At 40.1% G+C, this 26,429-nt stretch overlaps 2 protein-coding genes across 6 annotated transcripts; both read right to left on the reverse strand.

Annotated features, from left to right (window-relative positions):
* Nucleotides 1-12: 12 nt before the first annotated feature.
* On the reverse strand, nucleotides 13-9,443 carry rbm19 (RNA binding motif protein 19). The gene is made up of 24 exons (XM_054774682.1): nucleotides 9,289-9,443; nucleotides 9,029-9,211; nucleotides 8,832-8,945; nucleotides 8,701-8,742; nucleotides 8,064-8,286; nucleotides 6,095-6,342; nucleotides 5,945-6,004; nucleotides 5,761-5,839; nucleotides 5,591-5,662; nucleotides 5,290-5,496; nucleotides 5,082-5,212; nucleotides 4,880-5,004; nucleotides 4,703-4,799; nucleotides 4,477-4,587; nucleotides 4,199-4,399; nucleotides 3,237-3,306; nucleotides 3,001-3,152; nucleotides 2,845-2,905; nucleotides 1,400-1,482; nucleotides 1,258-1,313; nucleotides 1,029-1,145; nucleotides 807-912; nucleotides 567-687; nucleotides 13-478 (listed from the first exon to the last, which is right to left on the reverse strand). The coding sequence occupies exons 1-24, from the start codon at nucleotides 9,322-9,324 to the stop codon at nucleotides 396-398; spliced, it is 2,778 nt and encodes a 925-aa protein (XP_054630657.1). The 5' UTR covers nucleotides 9,325-9,443; the 3' UTR covers nucleotides 13-395.
* A 1,608-nt stretch (nucleotides 9,444-11,051) lies between these two features.
* slc2a11b (solute carrier family 2 member 11b) lies at nucleotides 11,052-20,587 on the reverse strand. Of its 5 annotated transcripts, XM_054773346.1 has the most exons (14): nucleotides 20,468-20,509; nucleotides 18,731-18,814; nucleotides 15,555-15,704; nucleotides 15,362-15,460; nucleotides 15,003-15,163; nucleotides 14,587-14,711; nucleotides 14,366-14,495; nucleotides 14,108-14,256; nucleotides 13,667-13,854; nucleotides 13,399-13,509; nucleotides 12,429-12,530; nucleotides 12,273-12,348; nucleotides 12,063-12,190; nucleotides 11,056-11,873 (listed from the first exon to the last, which is right to left on the reverse strand). In XM_054773346.1, the coding sequence occupies exons 3-14, from the start codon at nucleotides 15,633-15,635 to the stop codon at nucleotides 11,703-11,705; spliced, it is 1,521 nt and encodes a 506-aa protein (XP_054629321.1). In that variant the 5' UTR covers nucleotides 15,636-15,704; nucleotides 18,731-18,814; nucleotides 20,468-20,509; the 3' UTR covers nucleotides 11,056-11,702. The 5 variants fall into 5 exon arrangements, with proteins under 5 accessions (XP_054629319.1, XP_054629321.1, XP_054629322.1 ...); XM_054773344.1 differs by lacking the exon at nucleotides 15,555-15,704 and having other exon boundaries at nucleotides 11,052-11,873; nucleotides 20,468-20,569; XM_054773347.1 differs by lacking the exon at nucleotides 18,731-18,814 and having other exon boundaries at nucleotides 20,468-20,565.
* Nucleotides 20,588-26,429: the final 5,842 nt, after the last annotated feature.

A 26,429-nucleotide genomic window follows, 5' to 3' on the forward strand; every position in this document is an offset into this window, starting at 1 on the left:
CCCACACAGACATTATAAAGAAAATGTTTATTTAAAATGGATGATTTTAAAATTGATCATTTAAAATAATTTTATACAAAACATCTATATGATAAAAACAGTTTTTTTAATCAATAGGAAAAAAACAGAGCTGTGCATGTCACCCGAATTTATATTTTACAGATAAGGAAAACTGTTCAAGGTGTAATTCTTCACGCATATTGCTAGGCATTCAAATTGTTTACATGATCAATGGTGGTGCCATATCTTACAGTAGAAATAAAGTTAATACAACTGGGAGTTTAGTCTCCTGCTCAATGCCTCAAAAGGGCTACAAAAGGAAGCTGGCGGAACTTTCAGGGTGAGCGACAACCAATCTCTTCATAAACTTCAAACCCTCAATATGTGCAACATCTTCAGTCCTCCGAATCATCTTGGGTTTCCATCTTCTCTAGAATTCCTCCCAGCACCTCCACTTTGCGTTGCTTTTTGTTGGCCACTAAGATGTATGATAAATGACAAGGCAAATGAGAATAATTACCTTGATTACACTAATCACAAAAACAGGGTGTTAAAATTAAATTTACCATGAAAATGCTCAGCTGTTTTTCGTCTTAGTGTCTCCACTGTTTCCTCAGCATCGGCCCACTCCAGCACAAGACGTCTCCCGTAAAGATGGGTGCTGTGGCACAGGGCAGCAAATGCTTTCTGGAGGAAGGAAATAACAGGGACATATAATATAGGACCATATCAATCAATACAAGTTACTATTAGAAAACAGTTTCTAATAATTCTAATTTCTAATAATTTAGTGCGTTTGCTCAAACCTTGGCGTCCTGTTTGGTGATGAAGTCAATGAAGCCAAAACCTCTGTGATTCCCTGATCCAGCTGCCTTCTTTGGAAGACGGACTGTCTTCAGCTCTCCAAAGGTACTGAGAGAAAAAAAAAAAAAAATCATACATTATGGCTCACCTCGCCCCACATGCATCAGATGACTAAATATAGCTGTGTGTGTGTGTGTGTGTGTGTGTGTGTGTGTGGCTCCTACCAGAAGAGCTCTCGAACTTCTCTGACAGAAGCTTGGAAGGGGATGTTTCGCACAAGGATCTTTGATCCAGTTTGCTTCTTCTCCACCTGCTTCTTCTTGCGTGACACTTCTGCAGTCCTGCACAAAGGAAAGGAGGTCAGAATTAGTTAAGATACAGGCCTATATCTATCTGGGTGCTCCATGTAATAGCTTGTGTTTTATTCACTTTGAGTGTGTGAGGCATTTTTACCTTGTAGCTCTCTCTGAAATCTTCAGCTCCAACTGGTGACCATCCACAAGGCAGTGCTGGTGGATGTGTGTCAGAGAAAGACGGTATGTGATCCACCAGTGAGGCAATAGTGAGTTTTAAAAATGCAACTAAGGTCACTCACTACCTGTAGCTGTCGCAGAGCTTTCTGTGCTCCCTCTGCAGTCTGATATACAACAAAGCCATAGCCCATTGACAGCAACTTGCCTGCAAGTCACGTCAATTATTAGTTGAAAGCAGAACCTCACACAGATCAACATGTTAGTACTCTTCTGTCTGCATAATACAACACTGGATGACCAACATATTATTCAGTGACGTGTGACAAGCTAGGGTTAATTACTAGTGGTATCACAACAGCTCAAGAGATTAAAACGTGACTTAAAGATTCCTCTTAAAAAACTGTCTCACGACAGTAACAAATAAAATTGAAATTTATAGTTATTAACTTTATTTATTATTTGTGTTTTATATTAATTATAATTTTAATTATAATTCAAATTTCACCAGCCTCCATATATTTCCATGTGCACGCGTGTCTCTTTTTCTCATCGCTCGCCTCCGAACAGGCAGGAAGAGCATTTACTCTGTGCATTGGTTCAGCACCTAGATGCTTCAAACAACGAAGTTCCATACAACAATGGAGTGAGACCACTTGTCAGTCATACAGTCGCTTTGTCTCTGTGGGGGGAGCTGGGGCCACTAGCATGCACATACAGTGCAGCAAGGGAGCCTTGTGAGGAGCAATGCAATGTTATGTAATAGAAATTAGCAGGAAAAAAGATGATGACAAAGCCAAATGCCACAATTACGAGCCAGAATGCCGAATTTGTTCGAAAGTGGTGGCGACATAAAAGGCAACACAAGGAACAGGCCCATCTCAAACATATACCTGATACAGTTTCCACATCTGGGAAAAAGCTATAAATCAAGATGCACAGCCTTTATCGGGAGAGTCACCACTCCCTGAGACGTCTTTTTCAGAGATAAGATTATTTTTTATACATTGCGGTCCATTTTGTGTTGAGCTGTTTAAAAAAAAAAAAAAAAAAAGCACAGAATGTTTAATAAACCAAAACTTGCATAAAGCAAAACAAATTATTCAGTCTCATGTTGATAGGTGTATTAAAAACTTAAATTTCAATGGTACACCTATTATAGATAAAAAGTTCTATTTGCGATTCATTGCAGTTAATTACAAGTTTACTATGGTTTGAGTCGATTGACAGCTGTAATTAATATACATCATTATATATTATCACAGCATTAGTGGTTTATTGTTCTCAACAAATGTTGGCAATAATATCGTTTAGCATCAATTTATGAGGCAAGAAACATTTCAAAACGCAACTGCATTGTTTTGTGGGTTGTTTAAATTTAAAAAAAAGGTTGTTGGTCCAGTTTTCATTGTACTTTTCTTAAAATTAATATTAAAATCTCGTATTGTCTCGTGAGTTGGGTGTCTTGTGACACCCCTATTAATAACACATTCATTTAACTAATATATACAGTAAATCTACTTGTTTTGTAGAATACTACAAACATTGACAAGGAGAGCACTGACGGTACCGGTTTTATCTTTTTTCGTGGAGATTGTGCATGACTTGATCTTGCCACATTTGGAGAATGTCTGAAACAAAAGAACAAATAATCATGATTTCAAATCATGACCATTAATTTCCCCTGTATTTAGAATGGCAAAAAAAGAGGCATCATTTCACCAACCTCTTGAAGAGTTTCCACTGTGGTGCTGAAATTAAGATTTTTGATGAAAAGTGTAGAACCTGCCACACAACCTTCTTCTTCCTCCTCATCCTCCTCCTCTTCTTCTTTCACTCCTTTCTTTTCCTGTTCCGCTCCCGCTGTTGTTTCTTGCACTTGGTTAAACAGATCCATACATTTACTGGCTATTTGAAATGATTAGAAAATGTCTCTATGGGAGTGGGAGTGTGGTATACTACCTGGTTCTGGTTTGGCTGCAACAAACACACCCACAGGTGCCCATTCCAAATACAGTGGGACATGATGGAACTGGAACAGATCAGGTAGGTTTCAACCTTCTACCGAGGCTATACACATTAGAGCGTGCCAATATATTGGGTCGATTATGACATACCACCAATAAATCAATATCGGTGAAAATGTAGCTGATATATAACGTTTTTTTTTTTTTTGCTGCGCCGCGATTCAGTCGATCTCTCCCAGTGTCTGTCTGTCTGCTCCTTGTACCTGACCCCTCCCTCTGCCACTCTCACTCAGTCCGCAGTGGGAATAGACAACTACTGAAACACGAAAAGAAACAGCATTTTTTTTTTTTTTTTTACACTATGGTAAGCTGTGACTTGGTAAAACAATAAAACACTATACTTTAGTGCCATGCCGTCAAGCTGCTGTTAATTCACATGTCCACCATTGTCTAAGACTACAGCGTTTTAAAGTGAAATGCAGATATCCACAGCGTCCCACTTCCTACTTCCATGCAGGAATTCCAGCGGCTCATACATTCACAAGTTCATGTCAGAAGGGAAGAGTAAAGTGTGGAGGTATTACATTAAATGCAACATGTGCAGTGTGCAAGTTAGCCAGGGCTCCAGCACCAGCAAAGCAAACATTACAAAATTGTGGCAACATCTAAAAGTAAATCACAAAGAGGCATGTCCTTATGTTGACAGTCTTACTAATTAAACTTCTTATTTTCATTTGGTAGTCTTCTGCTTCTTTGTGTTGAATCGTATTTTGGGTATTATAAGAATTTATGTTCATGTACAATATATATCTTGTGTATGTTAATGCTCTTTTTTTGGCCAATGTATTGGTTATATGCATTTTTTCAGCCCCCAATATTGGTATCGGCCCAGGCCCCAAAAATCCCATATCGGTCGGGCTGTAATACACATACAAACACAGAGAGACAAACACACACCTTGCTGTAGGCCAGTCTTGTAAAGGCTCGCTTCGCTTCAGTGGGCTCCAGGAACTCGATGACGGCAGTAAGGCCAGATGGTGGCAACAGCACTCGTCCCAAAGAGCCATGACTGGAGAAAAGCGTCTCCAGCTCTGACACGGTCACTCCAGCTGGGAGGTTCTTCACCAAGATCACGGTTGTGCTCCTTCCTGCTGCTGCCTACGCACCAGATCTCACATTAAACAAGAAGAATGGTGACAATTGGTGACCATTTAAATGGAGAAAAAAAAACTTACCTGACTAAAGGAATCCAGACTCACACTATTGTCTAGTAGGAATTGGCGAGTCTCTTGGACAATCTGGGTTTCTCCCAGAGCCATACGTACTGCAACACTTCCCTTTGTCTCCTGCAGCGACAGCAGCAACCAGGGACAAATTTTTAAAAAGTCAAGCACTACTACTTAGGGTCAAAAGTCTAGTAAGCTGCAATGATAGTTGTGGAAAAACTGGATTAACAGTTACATGGTCCAAGACTTGGCTTTTTGTTGTGTTGTATTTTTCAGCAATGGCGTCGGCCACTGCACTTGTGCCCAGAAAGAGTGTGTTCCAGTTGTGTGAACTAAGACAAAACACAAAATTCGATTAAAAAAAAAAAAAAGCACAAAAAAGAAGCAACAAAATTATCCCCAATGACCTTACTTAGAACTTGAAGCTTTGTTTTTAGCATCTTTTTGACGTTTATAAGACGAGGAACCTGGACCACCAGCTTCTGAAAATTCACTTTCCTTCTTTACGGTGGATGGGAGCAGGTGAAGCATCCTGCCCTGAAATAAAGAACAAAACAGTTGTTTTTACCTTTTACCAATATTTAAATGTCTAATAAGATCCTGCCACATCATACCTGAAATATGTGTCCGTCTAGCTGAGCCAAAGCTGCCACAGCATTCTCAGGAATCATGTATGTTATGAAAGCAAAACCTTTTGGCTTTTTAGTTACATTATCAATGGGAAAGAGCACCTCAGACAAAGGACCTGCATGGATAGGTATGTTCTTTTGAGTGGATGTTTGTGCAGCCGTGCTTTATATTTATACCAGATATTTAACTTACCGTGTTTAGAAAATACATTTTTGATTTCTTCCTCTGTGCACGTATAAGGAAGGTTTCTGACAAAGAGTCGCCCTGACTCTGCAACATCCTCCTCTTCCTCGTCCTCCTTCAGCTTCCTGGTGAAATTTCTGTCTATTGTTTTGTCCCTTCGGTCAGTCCTACTCCACGTGGATGTGTCCACTCGAAACATCTCAATGTAGCGCCCCCCTGTAGAACACAAGCAGACGGGCCAGGATCATGGGATAGCAACATAAAGAAGCAACAAAGGATCTTGACGTTGCTAGTCAAATCAAGCTCTTACCAATGTAGTCTTTATTCTTTTTCAAGGCCTTCTCAACTTCTTCGGAGGATTTTAGATCAACATATACGTAGCCTGAAACACATAGATGGAATGAGCATTTATTTTGTCACAGGGTGAAACAATTTAAATATTATCAGCAAAAAAAACAACAAATGCTTCCAGTAACATACCTGTTCTGTTGCCACTTTCATTTCTTCCAATTCTGATGGCGACAGGCTTCAGTGGTGTCATGAATTCTTTAATTTGTTGCTTTTTGCACCATGAGAAAACATCATGGCGTTATTAATCTCAGAATTGCCATAGTTTGAGTTGTATTTTTTTAACATTAAGCGCCACGATTAAAAACCTACTTACCTCTTTAACAGTGAACGGGACTCCTCTCAGCTTCACTGTGAACTCTGTCGTTGGCTCTATCTGGAACAAAAACAGGGAGAACTTCAAAGTTCAAACAATGACATAAGGAACGTTTTGTACTGAAACTTAGTAATTACGCTGATTATTCACCTCTTGCTTTGCACTTTTCTTGTCTTTACTTTGCTTCTTGTCATCAGAGGAAACAGAGGTTTTTGTCTTGAGGGCATTTTCTTTGTCTCCGCTCTCATAGGCACTGTCGTTCAGCTGTGCAGGTCCAGGATCCTCATTATCCACCTCTTCTGCATCATCCTTTGCGTCCTCATCCTCAGTTCGTACAACCTTTGAGCGCAGATAATCCATGTCTGACAAACCAGACCTGAGTGCTTCTTTAGCTGTGTCTGTAAAATACAACATCCCATCACAACCTTCCCACAATCCCACATATTTGGCTTTTGGAGCAGGTAATCAAAACCTGAAGGTTTTATACTACATTTCATGTGGTATATTTGGCATAGTTTGGCATGCCAGTATGATCTGGCACCACATCCAAACGGCTAAGAAGGACAAAAGAGACCTCCATGTAACCTTCCTCGACTTGGCTAATGCCTTTGGATCAGTTCCCCACAACCTCCTCTGGGAATCCTTCACGTACTTCTTCCACGTTCCATTATCCATCACTGCTGTAGTGAAAGCCTACTTTGAAGACCTGCAACATCATGGCAGGCTGCACAGTCTCACCCCTGGCATTCACAATGGCCATGGAAATCATCATCATGGCCTCTAGATGGGTGGTGGGAGGCGAGCGAACAAAATACAAAACCCGCCTTCCACCTATCCGACCTTTCATGGATGACATGACCACGCAGACCACTACTGCAGCATGCACCAGCCGACTACTTGGAAAGCTGTAAGAGAACATCAGATGGGCCCGGAATTGAAATCAAGCCGAATAAGTCACAAAGCACCTCAATAGTCAAGGGAGAGCTTAAGAATGTGAAGTTCTGCATTGGTGACGACCCAATACCAATGGTGTCAGAGCAACCCGTCAAAAGCCTGGGCAGATGGTACAATGCAAGCATCAGGGGCATAGACCAGGTGCAGGTACTAAGGCAGGACATCACCACCAGTCTGGACACCATCAACAAGACAATGCTGCCAGGACAGCTCAAACTCTGATGCCTACAATTTGGACTTTTCCCTAGGGTAATGTGGCCACTCACGATCTACGGGGTCCCAATAACAACAGTGGAGAAGATGGAGCGAAACATAACTTTGTATGTGAAGAAGTGTCTTGGGGTCCCACGCTCTCTGACCAACATCAGCATCTGCTGGAAGCACAATTAGGTCCTCAATTGTCTGGCAGCAGCCCTTGAGAGCAAGAGGAACACCATCAACTGCTTGCCCTTGAGAGCTGCCAATTCCATCTCTGTTCTAACATGTGTTCAAGAGGGACAGAAACAGCCTAACCACCCAGCAACCAAACCAGAAGCTGGATAGCTAGCCATGGACCGGGATTGGAAGATGCTAGTTGATATTGGCAAGCAACTAATCTTTCCCCCAGAGATTGCAACCACCACCCTCAGGCCAAACTTGGTGCTATGGTCCACTTCACTAAAGGTGGTCTACATCATAGAGCGCATGGTCGCATGGGAGGATTCCACCGAAGAGGTCTGTGAATGAAAGAAACTGTGGTACACACATCTGGCAGCAGATGCACAACAACGAGGATGGAAGGCCGAGGTCTATCCAGCTGAAGTAAGATGCAGAGGTTTTGTGGCTTCTTCTATTATCAGGCTCATGAAAGACCTTGGCATTCATGGACAGGCTCTGTGACAGACAATAAGATCAGTCTCTCTGCTGGGCTCAAAGCAGAGGGAGGCACACCTGGGACGCCAGGTGTTGCCGATGAGCTCTCTGGAGGTGTCATGGGCCTATTACTAGTGGGCCTATCATTGAAACACCAATAAAGGAGGGTACCCACCTGACAACCCTAAAGAATTTTTTAACTCCCCCCTTTCCTTCCTGCCCTTACCCAAGAGTGGGCCATGAAGGAAAGGGACGAGGCTGAGCGATGTACATTATGTACATAGGTATCATCAGGTGCCATACTGCTTTTTACCTTCATCTTCACTACCTTCCTCTTCTTCCTTCTCATCCTCCGGATCCTCAGACTCATCAGAGTCAAAGTTGAGGTAATCATCTGCAGCGGGCTTCTTCTTGCTCTTTGCCTTGCCACTGTCAGGGTTGACTGGCTGCTGCACTGTGTCGTTCGCCCACGTCGGGGCTTGGCTGCGATTCTGATGCACTGACAGAAACTCCTTGAATCCCTCATCGTCTTGCAGCTGACACCCAAAAAGATGACAAAAAACACTTAATTAATTTTCTACTTCAAATTAATTTGAGTTACAAAGCTACATTCTCTACTGGTATACACTCATTGGCCATTAAATTACATACACAGGCACAATTTTATGAGATCTTGGATAAAAATGTCAAAAGGTTTGCCTTTACAAAGATTGTAATGCTCAGTTTTGATTGACACAGTCAGATCGTTTTTAATTTAGCCATAGTTATTAATGTGGTGATCATCGTATAGAGAACTGTTTTAATATTTATGTTACCTTATTTGCATACATAAGGCAGTATTTTAGATACAGAGTTTGTACTGGACTTCATCATACTGTGTAGATGTATCTGATGTAACTCAAGATTCACTGTATCACGCTCATTTAAAATGGTCAAAGAAAGCAACTCACATTTTCGAGTGCGCTGATGGCTTCCCTTTTTCCCTTTTTCTCCTAAAAGCAAAAGTATACAGAATAGGAGGCTGTAGTATAAGGCCGCTAATATCCCTATTAAAAAGCTAATGTGTATAATGATTTTCCACCTTTTTATTGCCAGTTTTAGTCGGTGTGGATGGTTTGTCTGGAGCGGGGATCTTAGTGTGTTTGCTCCAAGCTTTTGCTTTAGTGGGGTCTCCAAAAGATTTACACATCTCCACCTGCAATTAAGCACAAGAACCACATCAACACTCGTAGCTAGCAAGAGCCCTTGAAATGCTGACAACAGGCACACACAACCTACAGTCACTCTGGACGTGTCCACGAAGCTCCTATTAAAATGTTTCAGGGCATTGTTCGCATCTTCCTCGCTTCTGAAGCCGACAAAGCCAAACTTGCGGAACTTTCCGTCTTTGGTAAACTTGAGGGTGCAGTCTGTTACGGTCCCAAAGTCCGCGAACATGCCTCGGAACCTCTCCTCCTTCATCTGAGTACAAGTGACATGTTCAACTCGAGTGGAAAGTAATGTCTAGCTGTCACCTCGCATGCAGGCAGATTACTTACCCCATTTGGGAGATTTTTAACGATGAGTCTCGACATACTTTGTGTCTACAAAATCTTCAAAGTAGGCATAAAATTGGAATTTTGTTATTTGTCAACAAAACGAGCATGGTGGCCAGCTACGTCGCCATGTTGAGTGGGGCGTCTTCTTCTTGGCAGTTTTCTGTGGCTTTCTTTTTCAATACCGCCATCTAGTGGAGTTGCTTATACTTATACTTATACTTCTACCATATACTGTACACTGCCACAACATTAGTGTGGTGATAGGAGAAGACACGTGCACTGCTTATTGGACTGATCCTCATTGGTTGCTAGCGCTAGGTGGCGTTCTATAAGAGTGCCTTAGTTTCATTATTCCCCTCTTAGGGGTGGCGTTGTTAAACCCTTTACTACATCAGTCTATACAAACTTTGAACCCTTACCCTCCCAGCAACATTAGGAATAGTTGATCCCGGCACATTGGCCTAGTCACCATTCACGGCCTTGCAAATTGAAGGATTTTTTGTAAAAGAAATAAAAATAAAATAAAACACATCTCATTCACCCTAAGTCAGAAATAATAAATATGTGATAATAGAGGTAAGGTGTACAGTATACATGTACACTGTTTACAAAAGTTAAATTTTTTTTACATGTTTAAGTCTTTATCCTTCACTGATAACGTTTTTTTGTCAGGCATTGAGATTTACCACTTTGTTCGATGGTCATTGAGCGCACCATAGTTGCTGAGAGATGCCAAAGTAAAGTGCATGTATGACGTTCTCCAAACCTTATTTTTACAATTGTTGTTGTAATTTGTTGTAATTGTTACATTATTGAGGTATAGTGCTGATAAAATTAATGTCTTTTGTTGGTTGATTATGTAGTCATGGAGACTGGCCAAAAAGGACGCAAAAACCTGACACGAATATCATGGTTTTATTGAGTAGCTCTGACGCATGATTTGCAGTGGATGTCTTTATTGATGTGCTGTTTGCGAAATACACACACCATTTCTGCAACACAAATAATATTGATAAAGTACAAAAACTTTGAAAATCCAATAAAAGTAATTGCCTTTTGTGTCCTCTGCCGTCACACTCGTTAAGTAGCATGGAAAGCACTTTGTCAACATTAATATCAACATCAAACTAACAGGAGGGTTTGGGGTGTTATGATGTAGGGATACTATAGAACTGTCTTGACACTTTCACTACAGAGTGCTATCTTATTAAGCGCTAGCATGCTAACTGTTAGCTTGACATTGCATGATGTAAGGAGACTATAGGTCAGCCTTGGCACTTTTGATGCTAGCATTCTAACAGTCAACATGGTAGCATTTTAGCCAATTTCCCCATGTCTAAAGGCTAAAACAGACATGGCATGATGTAGAAACATTATAGGACAGCTTTGGCACTTTGCATACTTAGTGCTATCTTGCTGGATGCTAGCATGCTAACTGTTAGCATGCTAGCTAATTTCCTCATGTCTAAAGGCTAATAAAGACATGGCATGATGTAGAGACATTATAGGACAGGATTGGCACTTTCCATACTTTGTTCTACCCTGCTAGGTGCTAGCATGCTAACTGTTAACATGTTAACATTTTAGGTAATTGACTGTCAGCTGTCATGTTAGCATTTTTTTCTGATTTGCACATGTGCTAAACACTTGCTTGCCTGAAAAAAAGGCCCAAAATTTACCCGTCGGAAAAGTGGCATTTTTTTTTGCCATCTTTGGGTCACCCGGTGAATGTGTGTTGGGTTTGGCCCACCTCGAGGACTAGAAACATGCCGTTTCAGCGACTTGAAAAAAATGTGATTTTGCTGTGACCCGTCGGAAAAATGGCGGGTTTTTTTGCCATCTTTGGGTCCTGCCGGGACCCCTGATGAATGTGCAGTGGGTTTGGCCCAACTCCCGGACCAGAAAAGTGTCATTTCAGCAACTTGAACAAATGCCATTTCGGCACATGGCCGAAAATTACGGCATACTTGTCAGGAAAGTATGCATGGCATGATGTAGGGACTGACAGTACTCAGTGCTATCTTGCTAGGTAAGTGTTACTATGTTAGCATTTTGGTTTTCGATTTGTGATTCAAGCATGTTAATCCTCAAAGTTTATTAGTCGTATTATCCTAAATTCATACATGGAAATTGGGCCTTTCCACCAATCATAGAACAATTTTTATCAGGTGACCTTTAATGACAAATCTCACAAGAGCATTATTCATTAAAATGGAAGAAAGAAAACTTTACATTAACAATAATAAAAACCTGAAACACAGTAACATCACACAGTGCATGCATGTGCAGCCATCTAAGGACACACTGCAGCTCATCATCAGCATTCAAACAAGGCACCGTTATGGCAAAGAGAAAAATATACAAGCTTTAAAACTTGAGCTTCATGAATCATATTTTTGAAGTTGCCAACAGTGTCATTCCGGAACCATCAGTGCTGTAGCCCTTCGTTTTGCTGCTGACTTAAACTCATTCTGGATTTCCAGGAAGGTTTTGCTCTTAGTTTCAGGAATAATGAAGAAGATGTAAAGTGCCACCAAGATGCACACGACCATAAACACCAGGAAACAGTACTGCTGCAGTCCGAGCTGTGGAAACACATGTCAACACAAGTTAGTTGTCCTTTTTGTGACATATATTATTGTTTGTTCATTTTAACACAAACATTGATTGTACAACTAATAAAACCTTTAAGATGGTGACAGTATTTTGTGTGGGAAAAGCAAATAGGATGTCGGCCAGTGCTGTGGTTCTTCGCCGTGATGTTGCCTACTTACCACGATAAAAGGGAAGATCATGCTGATGAGAAAGAAGCTGATCCAGTTTATGGAACCTGCAATCATGTAGGCTGCAGGCCGTGCATTTTGCGTGAACAGCTCCATGGTCAAGATGTTAGTCACACCGCCTTTTGGAGAGAACAATGAAAACGCCACTGTCAGATGGAGCTTTTGACGAGGACTAAAGTGACGGCAAATGCAAAGTTTTACCTGGCCCTAATCCAAAACTGAGAATGAAGGCAAAAACACATGCCATGCTCAGGTAGGGAAAAACTGGACTTGTGTCCTAAGAGTCAAGTGAAAGCACAGGAACCTGCTTAATTCAACATACATTTTATATTTGAATTTGCATTTGTGGTTGAATACCTGAAAGGTGATGGTGAGCGTGAACAAAATGCAGCAGATACTCATGAGAGTGTATCCCCCAGTAATGAGCACCTTCCTTCCCAGACTCTCAATGAGCAAACCCTGTGAGACATGCAGCACATGACAAGGCTGAAAACGATGCATGAAAGCACTTCCTCTTCATCCCGCGCTGACCTTTCATGCTAATTGTGTCCATTTTATTCCATCTAGTGAGCCAAAGTTACAGAATGTTTCTCTCTAGAACTTTTGCGCATCCAGTGTGAAGTCCTTATTAGTTTTTAGACACAAGCTCGTTGATGTTTTTTGCTTCTGGTTGTCTACAGTTTAGATATGACATCCACAGTCCAACTTTTAAAGTTGAATCCTTATCCATCCTTCCACCCATCCATTTTCTACACTGCTTGTCCTCACACGGGTCATGCATGAGCCGGAGCCTAAATTTAACCCAGATGAGGTCATATAATTCCGAATTTGAGTATAACATGGTTCTACAACCATGCAAAACCGAGGTGAAACCATTTTATGCTTGACATCTCAGTGACGTCAGCACATTGTGCAAGAGTGTTGGTGTTTCCAACATGACTGCAGTAAGCAGCCTTTTTTGGAAAGCCAGCTGAAATGAAGTGTTCTATGATATTATTTTGTGGCGTGTCTGACGAATTTTGCTTTCCAGTGTTTCTCTGGAGAGTCACATTTGCATCAGTGCTTATGTTAAGGCAAGATGGGAGGTGTCCTGGCTGGTCCGACAATAAGATAGTCAGCATGGCTATGACAGCCACGCATTTCTCCTGAAGACAAGTCAGTGTACAGTACCTTCAAAAATGACGATGGACTTTGTATTTTATGGTATATTACAGCATATTACTTATTGTTGCTTTAACCCTTGTTTTCCACCATCTTTTATTATGAAACACCACAACACCACCAGTTGTCTCTGCAGCAAAACACTCCAAAAAATGTAAATACTTACACAGGTCAAAGCAGTGAGGCATTCACAGGCACCGGTGCCAACTGTTGCATATGGGATTCTCTCGCTGGGAATTCCTGCTTGCCTAAACACATAATCTGCATAGAAATAGATCTGCAGCAAAAAACATAAGAAAACATCAAATTCATTTGGTACAAAATAGCCACATTAAGGTTGTTATATGATCCACATTCTGATGCGCAGCATGAAGTAGGCATTTAGAGCGACCACAATAGAGCCAATGTTGTGAAAGGGCTGGTACATCACATACAGCGTTGATCCCATTGAGCTGCTGAGCTGAATTGAGGAGCATGATGGTGAGAAGCTGCCAACGCATGTCGCGATTCGCGAACAGTTCCCATGGCTTCATGGCCTTGAATCCAGCCAAGTTTCTCCTCTCCTTTTCCATTTCCTCCCTTTCTCTGTCACAATTGGCTACACCGTGGAGTTCCCTCAGGGCTGCACGGGAGAAACAACACTTATTCATCTCCACACATGTTTTATGGAGATGCAAATCTGAGGGTCTTTTTGTACAAATCGAAAGGTTAACTGCATCAAATGTGATCACATTCTCGATCCACCCGGTGATGAAAATACAACTCATGCCTCTGGTGATTTCTGATGATATTTTAAGCCACAGTCATGTGCACTGAACTTTCTGGAACACAGGTCAACACCGGATCAAACTGAAGCAGCTGCAGTGTCCCTTTACCTTTTTTGCATCCCTCATCATCTCCTCTGTCAATGAGCAGGAAGCGTGGACTCTCCGGGAACCAGGGGAGGGTCAGGAGCTGCAGGGCCGCTGGGATACATGTGGTGGACAGCAGAATGGGCCAATACTCCTCTCTACCCAGGAGCTCTCTGTGAAGCCACACAGATCTTCTTGTACCGCTATACTTTGCATATCATTCCAAATGGTAATATTTACAGTACATGTTATGCCAGTCATAAAGGAGTGAAATGTATTTACTTGAGGCCCATCACTTGTCCAGTCAAGATCCCACCAGTGACAAAAACAGAGGTTCCCATTCCCATGATACCACGGATGGCAGTTGGCGCAATTTCAGCCAAGTACAAAGGTTGAACACAAAGGCCAATGCCTACGCAAATAACATATAGCTGTTTTAGACAATTATCAAGCAAAAATCACAAATTTGTAGCACATTCTAAGCGTATTTGATGAAACATCACCTGCATTTAGTCCAATGAGAAGACGGCCGATGATGATTAGTTCAAATGATCCTGTGGGATAGCTCAGACCCATCATCAGCGCAGCCAATAGTGCGAGAATATTGTTAGTCAACAATGTCCCTTTCCTGCAGCAACATAGACGTATGACCTCTATGACATGTCAGTGCCGGTGTGGGATCTCCACACACTGAAGCCACAACATTAGGTACACCAGCACATTTAATGAGAATTAATTAAATTGCTGAATGCAACAGACGCACTGCATCATACAGAGATGTTTGTAGCATTTGTATTCTCTTCTGAGGTAACCAAAAATCTTTGCAGCAGGTGGATTTTCGACACTACTGTTGTATTGAATCCTAATTGATTGTGAAGGTGGACCTAATTCAGCATAAAAAAAAGTTTGAAATCCATACCTTCCCAGCTTTATTGACAATGTTCCTCCAAGTGATACTCCTATTAGTCCTCCAAGGGTGAATATAGCCACTATGGTGGACCACAATAAGGTGAGAGCATCCACTGCAATGTCAGTTTGGTAACGCTCCGTCCATGTTTGGTTGATGAAATTTTGCACATGCTACAAACATGGAAAGGGACACGAGATATAACACCCATCCATCCATCCATCCATCTTCTATGCCGCTTATCCTCACTAGGGTCGCGGGTATGCTGGAGCCTATCCCAGCAGACTTTGGGCGAGAGGCGGGGTACACCCTGGACTGGTCAGATATAACACATTCCTCAAAAAATGTCCACAAAAATACATCAGTGTTACCTTGGTGGGTGCATTAATGACAGAGACGTTATATCCATACTGGAAGGTTCCTCCTATACAAGCAGCAAAGGTAGCCAGAATAAGGGATTTGTTTGGAAACTGCAGAGAAAAACAGACAAGCACAAAAAAGAGAAAATGTAACCACAATTGCTTCATCCCACTGCAACACAACGTAACACAACACTTCACATACCTTTAAAGCCCGCCTTGTTTCTTCTGGCTCTTTAATTAACAAAGGCGTATATTCATATTCATCATGATTATCTTTCGGCATTTTGGGGTTCCCTGCTTTGCGCAAATTGCATCCAAAATGTCTGTTGCCCACAGAGTGTCCTTCTCAAGTCTGCTCTCGAAAAGAAAGTCAAACCTGATGAGGGAATGGTTATATACTGCAACAAAACAAAGTGTTCTTCAGCACTAATGTGACCGCAGCCTGTGAAGAATCGACACTCTCATACATCAGGCCATGAAATGTGGATGAGGTGCACAATGATTTCCCAGAAAAGACAAGACTCGAGCAATTCATAAAGCCCACGAGTGACATGATAGATTCCAACCGTGTTGGAAACATTCCAGGCTTCCAAGCTTACAAAATTATGGTTTTAATTAACTTTCTTTTGATGTTAATGGAGGCAACTGGGCTCAAACAGGCCAGTACATTTCATACATTCATGTTACAGCTGCAGGGCGTGCACTGTGAGGAACTGAGTAAATTAACTAAAGACCACCACTTTAATATGCAGTACACGCACTGAAGCATTCCTATGAAACTGTCATGTTCTGCAGGACAGGGGCGAGCTCTTCCTGTTGTGTGCTCTTATTTTGGTGGACTGTACTTTGCGGGGAGGAAGAGGCGGCTGCTTCATGCCTGGTTGCAGCACAGCTGCAGGCAATCAACATTTGTGGCAGTTAAAAGGCCAGCGCCGTCGAATGTACGACGCTGGTTCATTGTTGCTATTCCCTGTACTCTCGTCGGTGCTGTCACCTAGACTTTCTCCTTACCTGTGTTACTGCCTTGGACGTACTTGTTTGTTTTTCCACAGAGCCTACCACTCTGTTGCCTTTTGTTCCTGTATTTTTGGATATCTGCACCATTAAAGAACCTTTATTTTTGCACTCCATCGCCTCGTCTCTGAATACTGAGGGTCAAACACTCGACAGCTGCGACCGGATTGTGACAGAAACCCTGTATTTCAAAGTAAACATGCTGTAATTAGGTGTGTAAGAGGGCTGCATGGTGGCCGCACAGTCAGGAAATTGATGGTTGGACTCTCCCTGTCCATGTGTTGGGTTTCTCCGGGTACTCCGGCTTCTTCCCACATTCCATAAACATGCTTGTTCGGTTAATTGGAGACTCTTATTTGTCCATAGGTGTGAACGTGAGTGTGAATGGTTGTTTGTGTGTACCCTGCGATTGACTGGTGAAAAGTGCAGGGTGTATGACGGCTCTGACCCAAAGCCAGCTGGGTCAGCTTACCTGTGACCCTAATGAGAACAATCGGTATAGAAAATGGATGGAAGGGTGACAAACCTGTCTAAAATTTTAGGATACACTTACATGACAACGCCCAAATAAAATGGGAAAGACTATAGTGTTTAGACAGGAAATTATTGCAAGCATGCAAGCATATGGCTAAAACAACACAGTTTAAAAAAAATCTGACCATAAATTAATCCATGTTGTTGGACAATTACATGCATATGAGGCAGCCACAAAGCATAGGATGTGTTCTTATGTTGCCGGTGGACAAATATACAATATGTATTAATTCCAGCAATACCCATAAACTGCCACTAGAGTGCTTTTGTAACGCTTTGCTGTTAACTTTTCCTCATGTGTTGTCTTTAACAGTGAGTAGGTTTTCTTCACTTTAGTTTTATAATACAGTAGTAGTATATGCATGACAGTTAGAATCTTAAAAAACATGGTTTATACCCTAGGTTAAGAAGTGGGGTAAGCCTGGTGTAACAGGGGTACACCATTTGTCATAGGGGGTACGTGAATAAAAATGAAAAACAATTAGTTCCTAAAACTCACAATTTCGAGTGTGCCTGAGTGCCTCATGGCGCAAGGAGAACGGAGCAGAAAGGAGAAAGGGCATGAAGTTGTTCATGTGTGCATTATATGAACAAATAAGTAAGTCTGATTATTATTATTTTGTCCATTAAGAGTGTTTAAACTTGAAGACTTCATTTATATTGGTGTTTAAATCCCTGCACGGCACAGTGGTGACAACTGTGAGTGGGGATTCCCCTGAAAACGAGGTTTTATTGTTGGTTGTATGTATTTTTGGACTTCGGATACTGTTTTATCATGATTGTTAAACTTTCCCCTTCAATTTGGTATTAAATTAATATGCCGACTTAAACCATAGCCATCATAAGTGGACAAAAAAAGTGAAGCTCAAAGTCAACACATTCAAACGGAAGGATTCCAACATCAAACTGAAATATGTAGGACAGGGGTCTCAAACTCACGGTCCGCGGGCCATTTGTGGCTCGCCAGGTCATATTTTGCAGCCTGCGACTACACATGGAGGAGTAGTGTAAATGCTATAAAAAATATATATATTCTTTTTGATATGATTCTACTTTATAGCATTGATCTGCTTGAGAGACCAGATGTTTTTCAGACACTGAAACTAAAATCCTGTTTACACTTATGTTGCTAAAACATCCTCATTCTTTTTGTACCATTGCTGCTTGTAGTCTGGTTAAAATATGCTGCAAAAATTCCACCCCTTTTGTATCGCTTGTCTTCATTAGGGTCATGAGTAAGCTGGAGCCTATCCCAGCTGAATGCAGCAAAATACAAACTATGAAATGTAGTTATTTTTTTGTTTCACCCTATCACTGTATCGCGATATTATCATTATTGGGAGCCGTGCATCGCGTATCATACCGTATTGTGGGGTACCCTGAGATTCCCAGCCCTATTCCCAATACTTCATGGGGCCCAGCCACAACCAGACCCTATCTCCAGCGGCCCGTCAGGTAAATTGAGTTTGAGACCCCTGATAGGATGATTACTTACCTACAGTATTTATTAGTGCTAATGTGAAACTTTATTAAAATGGGTCTATGCATAATACACTTTTTTGACCCGGAATAACTATAAAATGAATTAACCAATGAATTATGTTCAATGTTTCAAGTTAATTAAGATAAAAAGGTTTATGATTTTTAAGTGTGCAGGAGGAGGGTGTGCATGGTTTCAGGTCAAATGTCTGAATGGGTACGCGACTGTAAAAAGTCTGGGAACCACTGGTCTATACCATTAATAAGTGTGTTATGATGGCAAAAGATTGAGTTTGAAACAAATCACTGTACTGTACATAAAAAAAAGAGTTGAAATTTTAAAAAAACAACCTTGGGAGTCTGGTGCAACAAGCACTGTAAAGGATGGACTTGGCAGTAGTAAAGGCCTGTTCCACATGAATGAAACTGCAGAGCCTGATAAGGGGAGACAGGAGAATGAATCATGAGAACAGCAACAGCAATACTCCATCACATGGCTGAAACACTGCTAACTTGTTACGTCTAATTTTCATTTTCACATTAGAAGATGGAAGCGACTCTTGCAAACCTAACTCTGCGTTGTAGCCGCTCTCTCCACCGAGCTACAAAACTAAAACTGACACATCACTCTTTGGAAGGGATCGGCACACCAGCTGTTCCTGTAACAATGATGGGCATCACCAAGCCTTTTTCAACAAAAACTGGTTCTCTCTCATTACAATGCGATGTTTCCGTAACAACAAACAAGCACCTAACCACCGAACCAACGATGGGTCATGCCACTGAGCTTTGATGAGGGCCTCACGTGTCAGGGGTACTGGTGAGTCAGTCATAGGGTCCATCTCAGGCTTGTTGGCTCTGCTGCTTACAGCACCACCACGAAAGGACAAAATGTCCTCTCCCGTCTCCCATTCTTCTTATTTCCTCTCTTTCCATCTGGAGACGAGCCAACTGCACCTAGCCTGGACCCCTGATGAGTCAAGTGAGACACATCAGGGTCGGGAGCTCTGAAACGCCACTGTTTGCCCAGAATTGACTTTGAAAATAAAAAAAAGCTAAATAATAAATGAATGCCCATAGGAATAGTGCTAATTCAACCCAGTGGGACATTCCCATATCTATGATGAGAAGGCGCACCACACGTGGATTCAAAGATTCTACTACAAGCAGACAAAAACAAAAAAGTATAAAAAGAAATAAGTAAAACAGAAAAACCAGGCAGGGAAATATGGCATTGACAGGCTAGAAATTAAACTAAGCATTTATAATAATAATAATAATAAGCACCAGACTCAATAAACAAACAAAAAAAACCCCCATAAAACTGTGGACAAGAAAAGAAGCGAACTTTCGAGGTAAACTTCGCAAACAACACAAAAAGCACCAACGACGGAAATGAACAGCAATCCTTACTGGGCACAAGACACGCAAAAAGTTCAGCAAAACAGACACACTTCCCTCCGCCGCTGATGCATGCCTGCTGTCTTTTTCGTCTCCACCTAATTTGCACAATTAGCCACACCTGTGATACAGTTGTTCCACCTTTCTGAAAGAAAAGTCACACAAGCAAAACACACCCACTAAGGTACGTAGCACATGGTTTCACTTTTATGTCTGAAATAAACAGAAAAGAAAAGAACTCAATTCTTTGGTTACAACAACGTCATCATTAATTGTATTCTTTGTAGTTTCTTTTAATTTGCATTGTTTTAAAGTTGATAGCAAAGCTTAAACTTTGAAGCCATAAGTTAATTTAAAATATTCATCGCAATAAATGAATGCACAAATACAAATGTTCTATTACTGTGCAAATTAATAATGATGAATTAATTGTAGACTCTAAAAACTTGTGTATTGCATATATTTTTGTTCACACGTTTTTTGTCCATTGACATTCACAGACGTAGCCAGTGCAAAGTACAAAGCCTTTGTAATTTATTGTTGATCATAAAGTAATTATATTTCATTCAGCTTTGTGATCTTTTAGCAATGGTCATCATTGTTCATTTAGTTCAGAAAAATAAAACCTATGCCTAAAATGTGAAAAATGTAAGTGAAGCATAATTTAGCAAGCACGTATTGACCTACCCTTCTCATTGGTACTGCAGGTGGTTCCTCACTGGGCTCCATTATAAAACAGCTGCTATTATTTTTTTTAATTAAGCGTAGATAATGAATGTTCCACTTCAGCCGAAGGATTTGCTTAAGAGAATGTTGCTGCAAGGTGCATGTGATCTCTGCTCCAAGATGGGGGATGGTGTTACATTCTTGGGGGTGAGGCTTGTGATTACTGGCCCAAAGAGTAAAAAAAAACAAAATATATGCATTGTTTTCTAAACTGTTTGTGCCTATTTGTCTGCAAAATGTTCAAAATGCAAAATATGGGTGTGTACAGGTTATATTGCTTTATGCCATGATGGGTTAATTATTCCTAGTGGTGTAATGGGCCACGCCAAAAGTGAAACAACATGCCGTAATAAGTTGATCAGTCTGTTAACGTCAATGAACATCAAGAAACATCCATGGTTGGAACAAAGTACAAGGAAGATATATGGAAAACTGGATTTTTCCTTCCTCAAACAACAAACAAGTAAAAGTATATGAAGAACAGTACAACTCATGCGTTTTATGAAGTTAAAGACATACACTACTAAACACACACTCTGCCCAATATATTATTAATATACTGTAACACATAAGTGAAAAATAATCTACAATAAAGCTGTGTTCCCTTATAAAACAGGCATATGAAGCAAACAACTGCAGGAAAAGGCAAACAATCATACAAATAAAATATAAACTGGACTTCATTAGCAAAACTCCTGCAAAGCAAGGCACAATCCCCATGATCCTTTTGGGAGGGTGCACTCAATTTTGCACGTTTTTCAAACTGAGGCTCAATGGGGGCTGCATGAAATGCACTCAGGAAATGAATTTATAAAATGAACTCATGGATTAAGTCATATAATGTCAACAGTCTGGAATGTATCAGGTTCAGAAGAGGGTTGAGCACTGCAAAGTTCCTTTATCAGAACAGTATGCCTGACCAGTGATGTCTTAGTATGATGTAGTGCCTACGTTCCCAAGGTGAGGTAGGCGTACCCCTGTCGTACGTCAAATAAAAATTAAAAACGGCTTGACTACATTAGCGCCAAACTCTGAGATTTACATAATGCACTCGAATGCCTCATGGAAACAGCCACAGCTCAGGTAGTACAGTGCAGAAGAAAGGTGACGGCAACAGAAGTTTTTTATTGTTCTGTGTGCGTTAGGTGATGATAAGTACGTTTGATGATGACGTTGTGCACTGTGTTTAAGATCATTTATAGTGTGTGCTAAATGGGAGCTGGTCTTCTGGTGCTGTGACTAATTAGTGCGTTTTCTGAGCAAAGTCATTTGTTTGTTGACTATGTTAGAAAGCCCTCCAATTTTGCACATGTAAGTAAATTTATGCTCTCACGACTAACCTTGTCCTTGTTCACAAATGTTAATGCTGTGCATAAATGCAAAGAGGTGAAGTTAGCACTGTACTGCTGTGCATTTTTGCTTGGTGCATAATGTCATTCTATATGTGCTCATATGTCCATTTGGTTCAGTAATAAGCCTGGTACTAAATTAATTGATTTCTGTACTTTATGTGCCTTTGTTTTCATAATTATTTATAATTATTACATTTACATGTAACATCGTTGTCTATATGTGTCATCCCTGTGACTGACTGGTGACCAGTCCAGCCTAAAGTCAGCTGGGATAGGCGCCACCAGCTACCATGTGGTTCTCAAACATGAGCCTAAATGCAAAACAGGCCTAAAGGCAAAACAAGTCATAAGGAGAACACATACTTGTACCTTGTGGAATATTTACGTCTGTGTGTGTGTGTGTGTGTGTGTGTGTGTGTGTGTGTGTGTGTATTCCTGTATCTTTATGCATATGCTTTTTAAAGGGGCAACTTTTGGTCAGATTTTAAAGATGCCAGCGTAAACGTCAAATGAACTGCGCCAAATTTGTGATGCAAAAGGCACCATCTAATTGTTTTCCACTTTGGAGCAAACTAGAGTAGCCACTTAGAGGCCTGAGACAGAAAGGCAAAATGTTGACAATACAGGTTAACCACATTAGACCAAAAAAAGCTAACTAAATGGGAATAATTAGCTGTGAAAATCTAACCAAAAGAAATTTAAGATTTTCCAAAAGTTTCCAAAAGTTTCCAGTTTGGCACATATTAACAAAAAGTTGGGGTAAGTATTTCATCTTGTTAGAATTCAAATTCAAAGTAAAATCACCATACAGTTTCTTTCAGTCACAAGTTATTAGTTTTTCATTGACAATAGTCATATGGTTAGAAATGGGATGAATGAGGATTTTGTCTGCAGACAGACCCTGCCTGCAGCTGGTCAGCAGACTCTCCTTAATAAAAGAAACACTCGTGTGAATGAAAAACACAGAAAAGAAGCCCACAATTGTTAACAAACAAATAGATAATACTAATAATAGTAATAGATAATAAACAAGTAAATATTTATAATATAAGCAGATATTTAGTTTACACTTTAAATCAGGGTCGTCCAGACTTTTTCCAGTGACAGCCACGTACTGAAAAATGTAGACAACAAACACGTAGATATGTTAAGAAGTAATATATAGTTCAAGAAAAAAACTGCATATCAGCTTTGTGAATAGATGAAAAAGCACATTATAAGTACAAAGTTTGGTCTTGGGTCTTTTTCTTCACTTTTGGCAAAGCAAGGCAAGTTTACGTCTAGACTACTATTCGTACACAAGGTCATTCAAAGTGCTTTACAGAAAAGAAGGGTAAAATCACGTCATAAAATCATTCCATAAAATGTTTTTTTTTTAATAAAATGAAGAGTACAGAAAAAAAACACTTTCAGTTGTCAAATGCTCAGTTGAATAGAAATGTTTTCATCCTGGATTTGAACCTTGCCAAAGTTGAGGATTGTCGCACATCACACAGATTTTGTCACCAAAAAACTGAAACACAGCCTCACTGTTTAGTCCTGTCTTTTTGTTTTGTTTTGTTTGTTTGCTGTTTTTTTTTTATTATTTTCCAAATATTTCAACTTTCTTCTTAAATATGCTTAGTAAATTTTTGTTTTGATATTATGACTTTATTCCCATAATATTCAGACTATCCCCATAATATTATAACTTTTTCCCCTACCTAATGTTAAAAAAAATGATAACTTTATTTTGTTTTCTTGGTTCTCATAATATTCCGACCTTAAAAAAAGAACATATTTTTTCTTTAATATTTCAATTCTAAAATTGGCACTATTTTTCCTGAAATTATGTGTTTATTAAATTAGAATATGACTTTTTTCTATTTAATATTTTGACTTTATTCATATAAAATTAGACAGCTGTTTTTTCCATTTCTGCTGGTTTTTTTTCCAACTATTTCATCTTTCTTCTTTTCTTCTAATAATTAGGATTTCATTCCCATAATATTTTGGCTTTATTCTCGTGACATAGCTTTTTCCGCAACCTAGTTTTCCAAAAATTACAACTTTATTCATTGTTTTGTGTGTTTCTCATAATATAATGACTTGAAATAAAAACTTTTTTTTTATATTTCAACATTATGAAATTACGACTTTTTCTTGTTAGAGTACAACTTTTTTTAAATAGCCCACCACTCTTGAGGAAGAGAAAGAGGCAAGGGAAAATGTCACTGAGCAAATGAAAAATATAATTGATGAGATGGATCAGAATGCACGAATGAATGATGTGATCCTCACAGGGCTCTGTATTACACCCAGGTCAAAAGATAGGGCAAATCTGTTGCTTTGTTTGTTTGTTTTCTTGTTAAATTATATTTTTAGAATGTGGTGCGAGCCAATAAAAAACAACAGCCAAGGGCATGTGGCCCTCGGGTCGCACTTTGGACACCCCTGCTTTAAATAATAGAATCAAGTATCACAAGACACAAGTGGTTCAGTGGAGTTTGTGCCCCGTGTGGTCCCCTCTCAGGCTGTGATGTTGCTCAGCTGGGTCCTATTTTATTCGTTCAACACAATCAGTTCAATATGGTCACTATTAGTTTAATTTCTAATCAGTTATACAGTACAAGAACATTGCTGAATTCTTTGGCATTAAGATATATGAATACAACACACTGTGCACATTTACTTTGTTATGTTAAAAACAAACCACGGCAGAATTAGGAATACATACACCCCAGGTCTAACACAATAGAAGAGCTGAAGCCAACAGTATTTATAGTATTTTTACTGCGATAATAATGCTCAGGTGAAATGATACTGTCACCAGAAGTGTTTGTTTTAACAACTCTGCTTGTAGTTTGCATCGGTGTACTGCAGGGGTGTTAAAAGTGTGGCCCAGGGGCTATTTGCTGCACGCAGGTTGTTTTTTATTGGCCTGTGGCACGCTGTAGATAAAATTAGATCAAAACACCCAGCAAAATTAGAAAAAAATAGAGGAAAATGGCGAAATGTAAAGAAAAGAAGCTGAGATGTTGACACAAAGCTTTGCTAGTATATATAAATGTTTTTTAGCCTTTTTTTTCAAAATTAAGAAATACATAAAAATATCACACTTATCAAAAATATAATTACATAAAAGTAGCGGCGGGCCACACGGTGGTCTAGTGGTTAGCACGTTGGCCAATACAGGAAGAGCCTGGAGATCGGGAAGACCTGGGTTCAATTCTCCCCTGGGCATTTCTGTGTGGCGTTTGCATGTTCTCCCCGTGTGCACGTGGGTTTTCTTCGGGCACTCCGGCTTCCTCCCACATTCCCAAAAAACATGCAGGTGAGGTTAATTGGCGACTCTAAATTGCCCATAGGTATGACTGTGAGTGTGAATGGTTGTTTGTCTATATGTGCCCTGCGATTGGCTGGCGACCAGTCCAGGGTGTACGCCGCCTGTCGCCCGAAGTCAGCTGGGATAGGCTCCAGCATGCCCCAGCGACCCTAATGAGGATGAAGCGGTATAGAAAATGGATGGATGGAAAAGTAGCGGCCCTCAGTGGAAAAACTTTGGACACACTTGCATATTATACCGACACTATTTTAATCAGAAATACAACACCGCATCACACAATAATAATGGTTAAATACCTTCCTGACAATGTGAATCAAAACTGTGCATTATCTGAATTACCCAGAGCCGGACCTACGCAGAGTGCCGCTCGAGGTGAGCTTTTATATGGCATCCCCCTCCATCGGCAATATACATAGCATGGATTTTTATCGTTATCTTTAAATTAAATTAAATTGATTACGTGTCACCCAATTTACATGGTTAGCAAATAACATAAATGCAAAAAAATCTGAAATATAATAAAAACACCCTTACCACAAAATAAACTATAAATAAGGGAATAAATATAATAGTAATAGACTGTACATACAATCAAATATAAACAATCAACATAAAACAATTTAAATAACCACATAGTTTGCACAAAATAACTCTCTATGTAAGCTACATTTACACTATGCAATAACTATATACAAAATAGAACAATTATCAAAAACTTTATAAAATATCTACATACAACTATATGCAAAACTGTGTACAAAAATGATGAGATTTGTTATCAATGTAAAGCATTGTAATTACTAGTTTTAATATAGTTATACTGAAGGCGAATTTTCAAGATGAACCTAAAATGCACAATAACCTTTTCAGGTGAACTTACTTTAACCTACAAATTACATTCCAAAGTTTAGAAAAGAGCAACTGAAGTTCACCTGTAAAGTGCATTTTAGGTTCATCCAGAAAATCCGAAAGCCGAATACACATCCTTAATGTTTTGTGAGCAGTGTATGTCACGATCGTGTCACGTCATAATTAAGAGAAAATCTAATGCATTAATTGATATTGGCACAAAAGCACTCCTAAAAATAAACTTAAACCTTAAATCTGCTTAAACTTTACTAGCAATCCGAATGCGCAGCAGTGTAGAAGCTGAGATGTAATGAGTATAAGTGACTGCAGAGGGCGCACTATCACTGCTGAAACGTTCCTGTGTAACCCTGAAAGTCTTCCCTGTCTAAGGGGGAAA

The sequence above is a fragment of the Dunckerocampus dactyliophorus genome, chromosome 4 (genome assembly GCF_027744805.1).
Source record: "Dunckerocampus dactyliophorus isolate RoL2022-P2 chromosome 4, RoL_Ddac_1.1, whole genome shotgun sequence".
NCBI classification, from domain to species: domain Eukaryota; kingdom Metazoa; phylum Chordata; class Actinopteri; order Syngnathiformes; family Syngnathidae; genus Dunckerocampus; species Dunckerocampus dactyliophorus.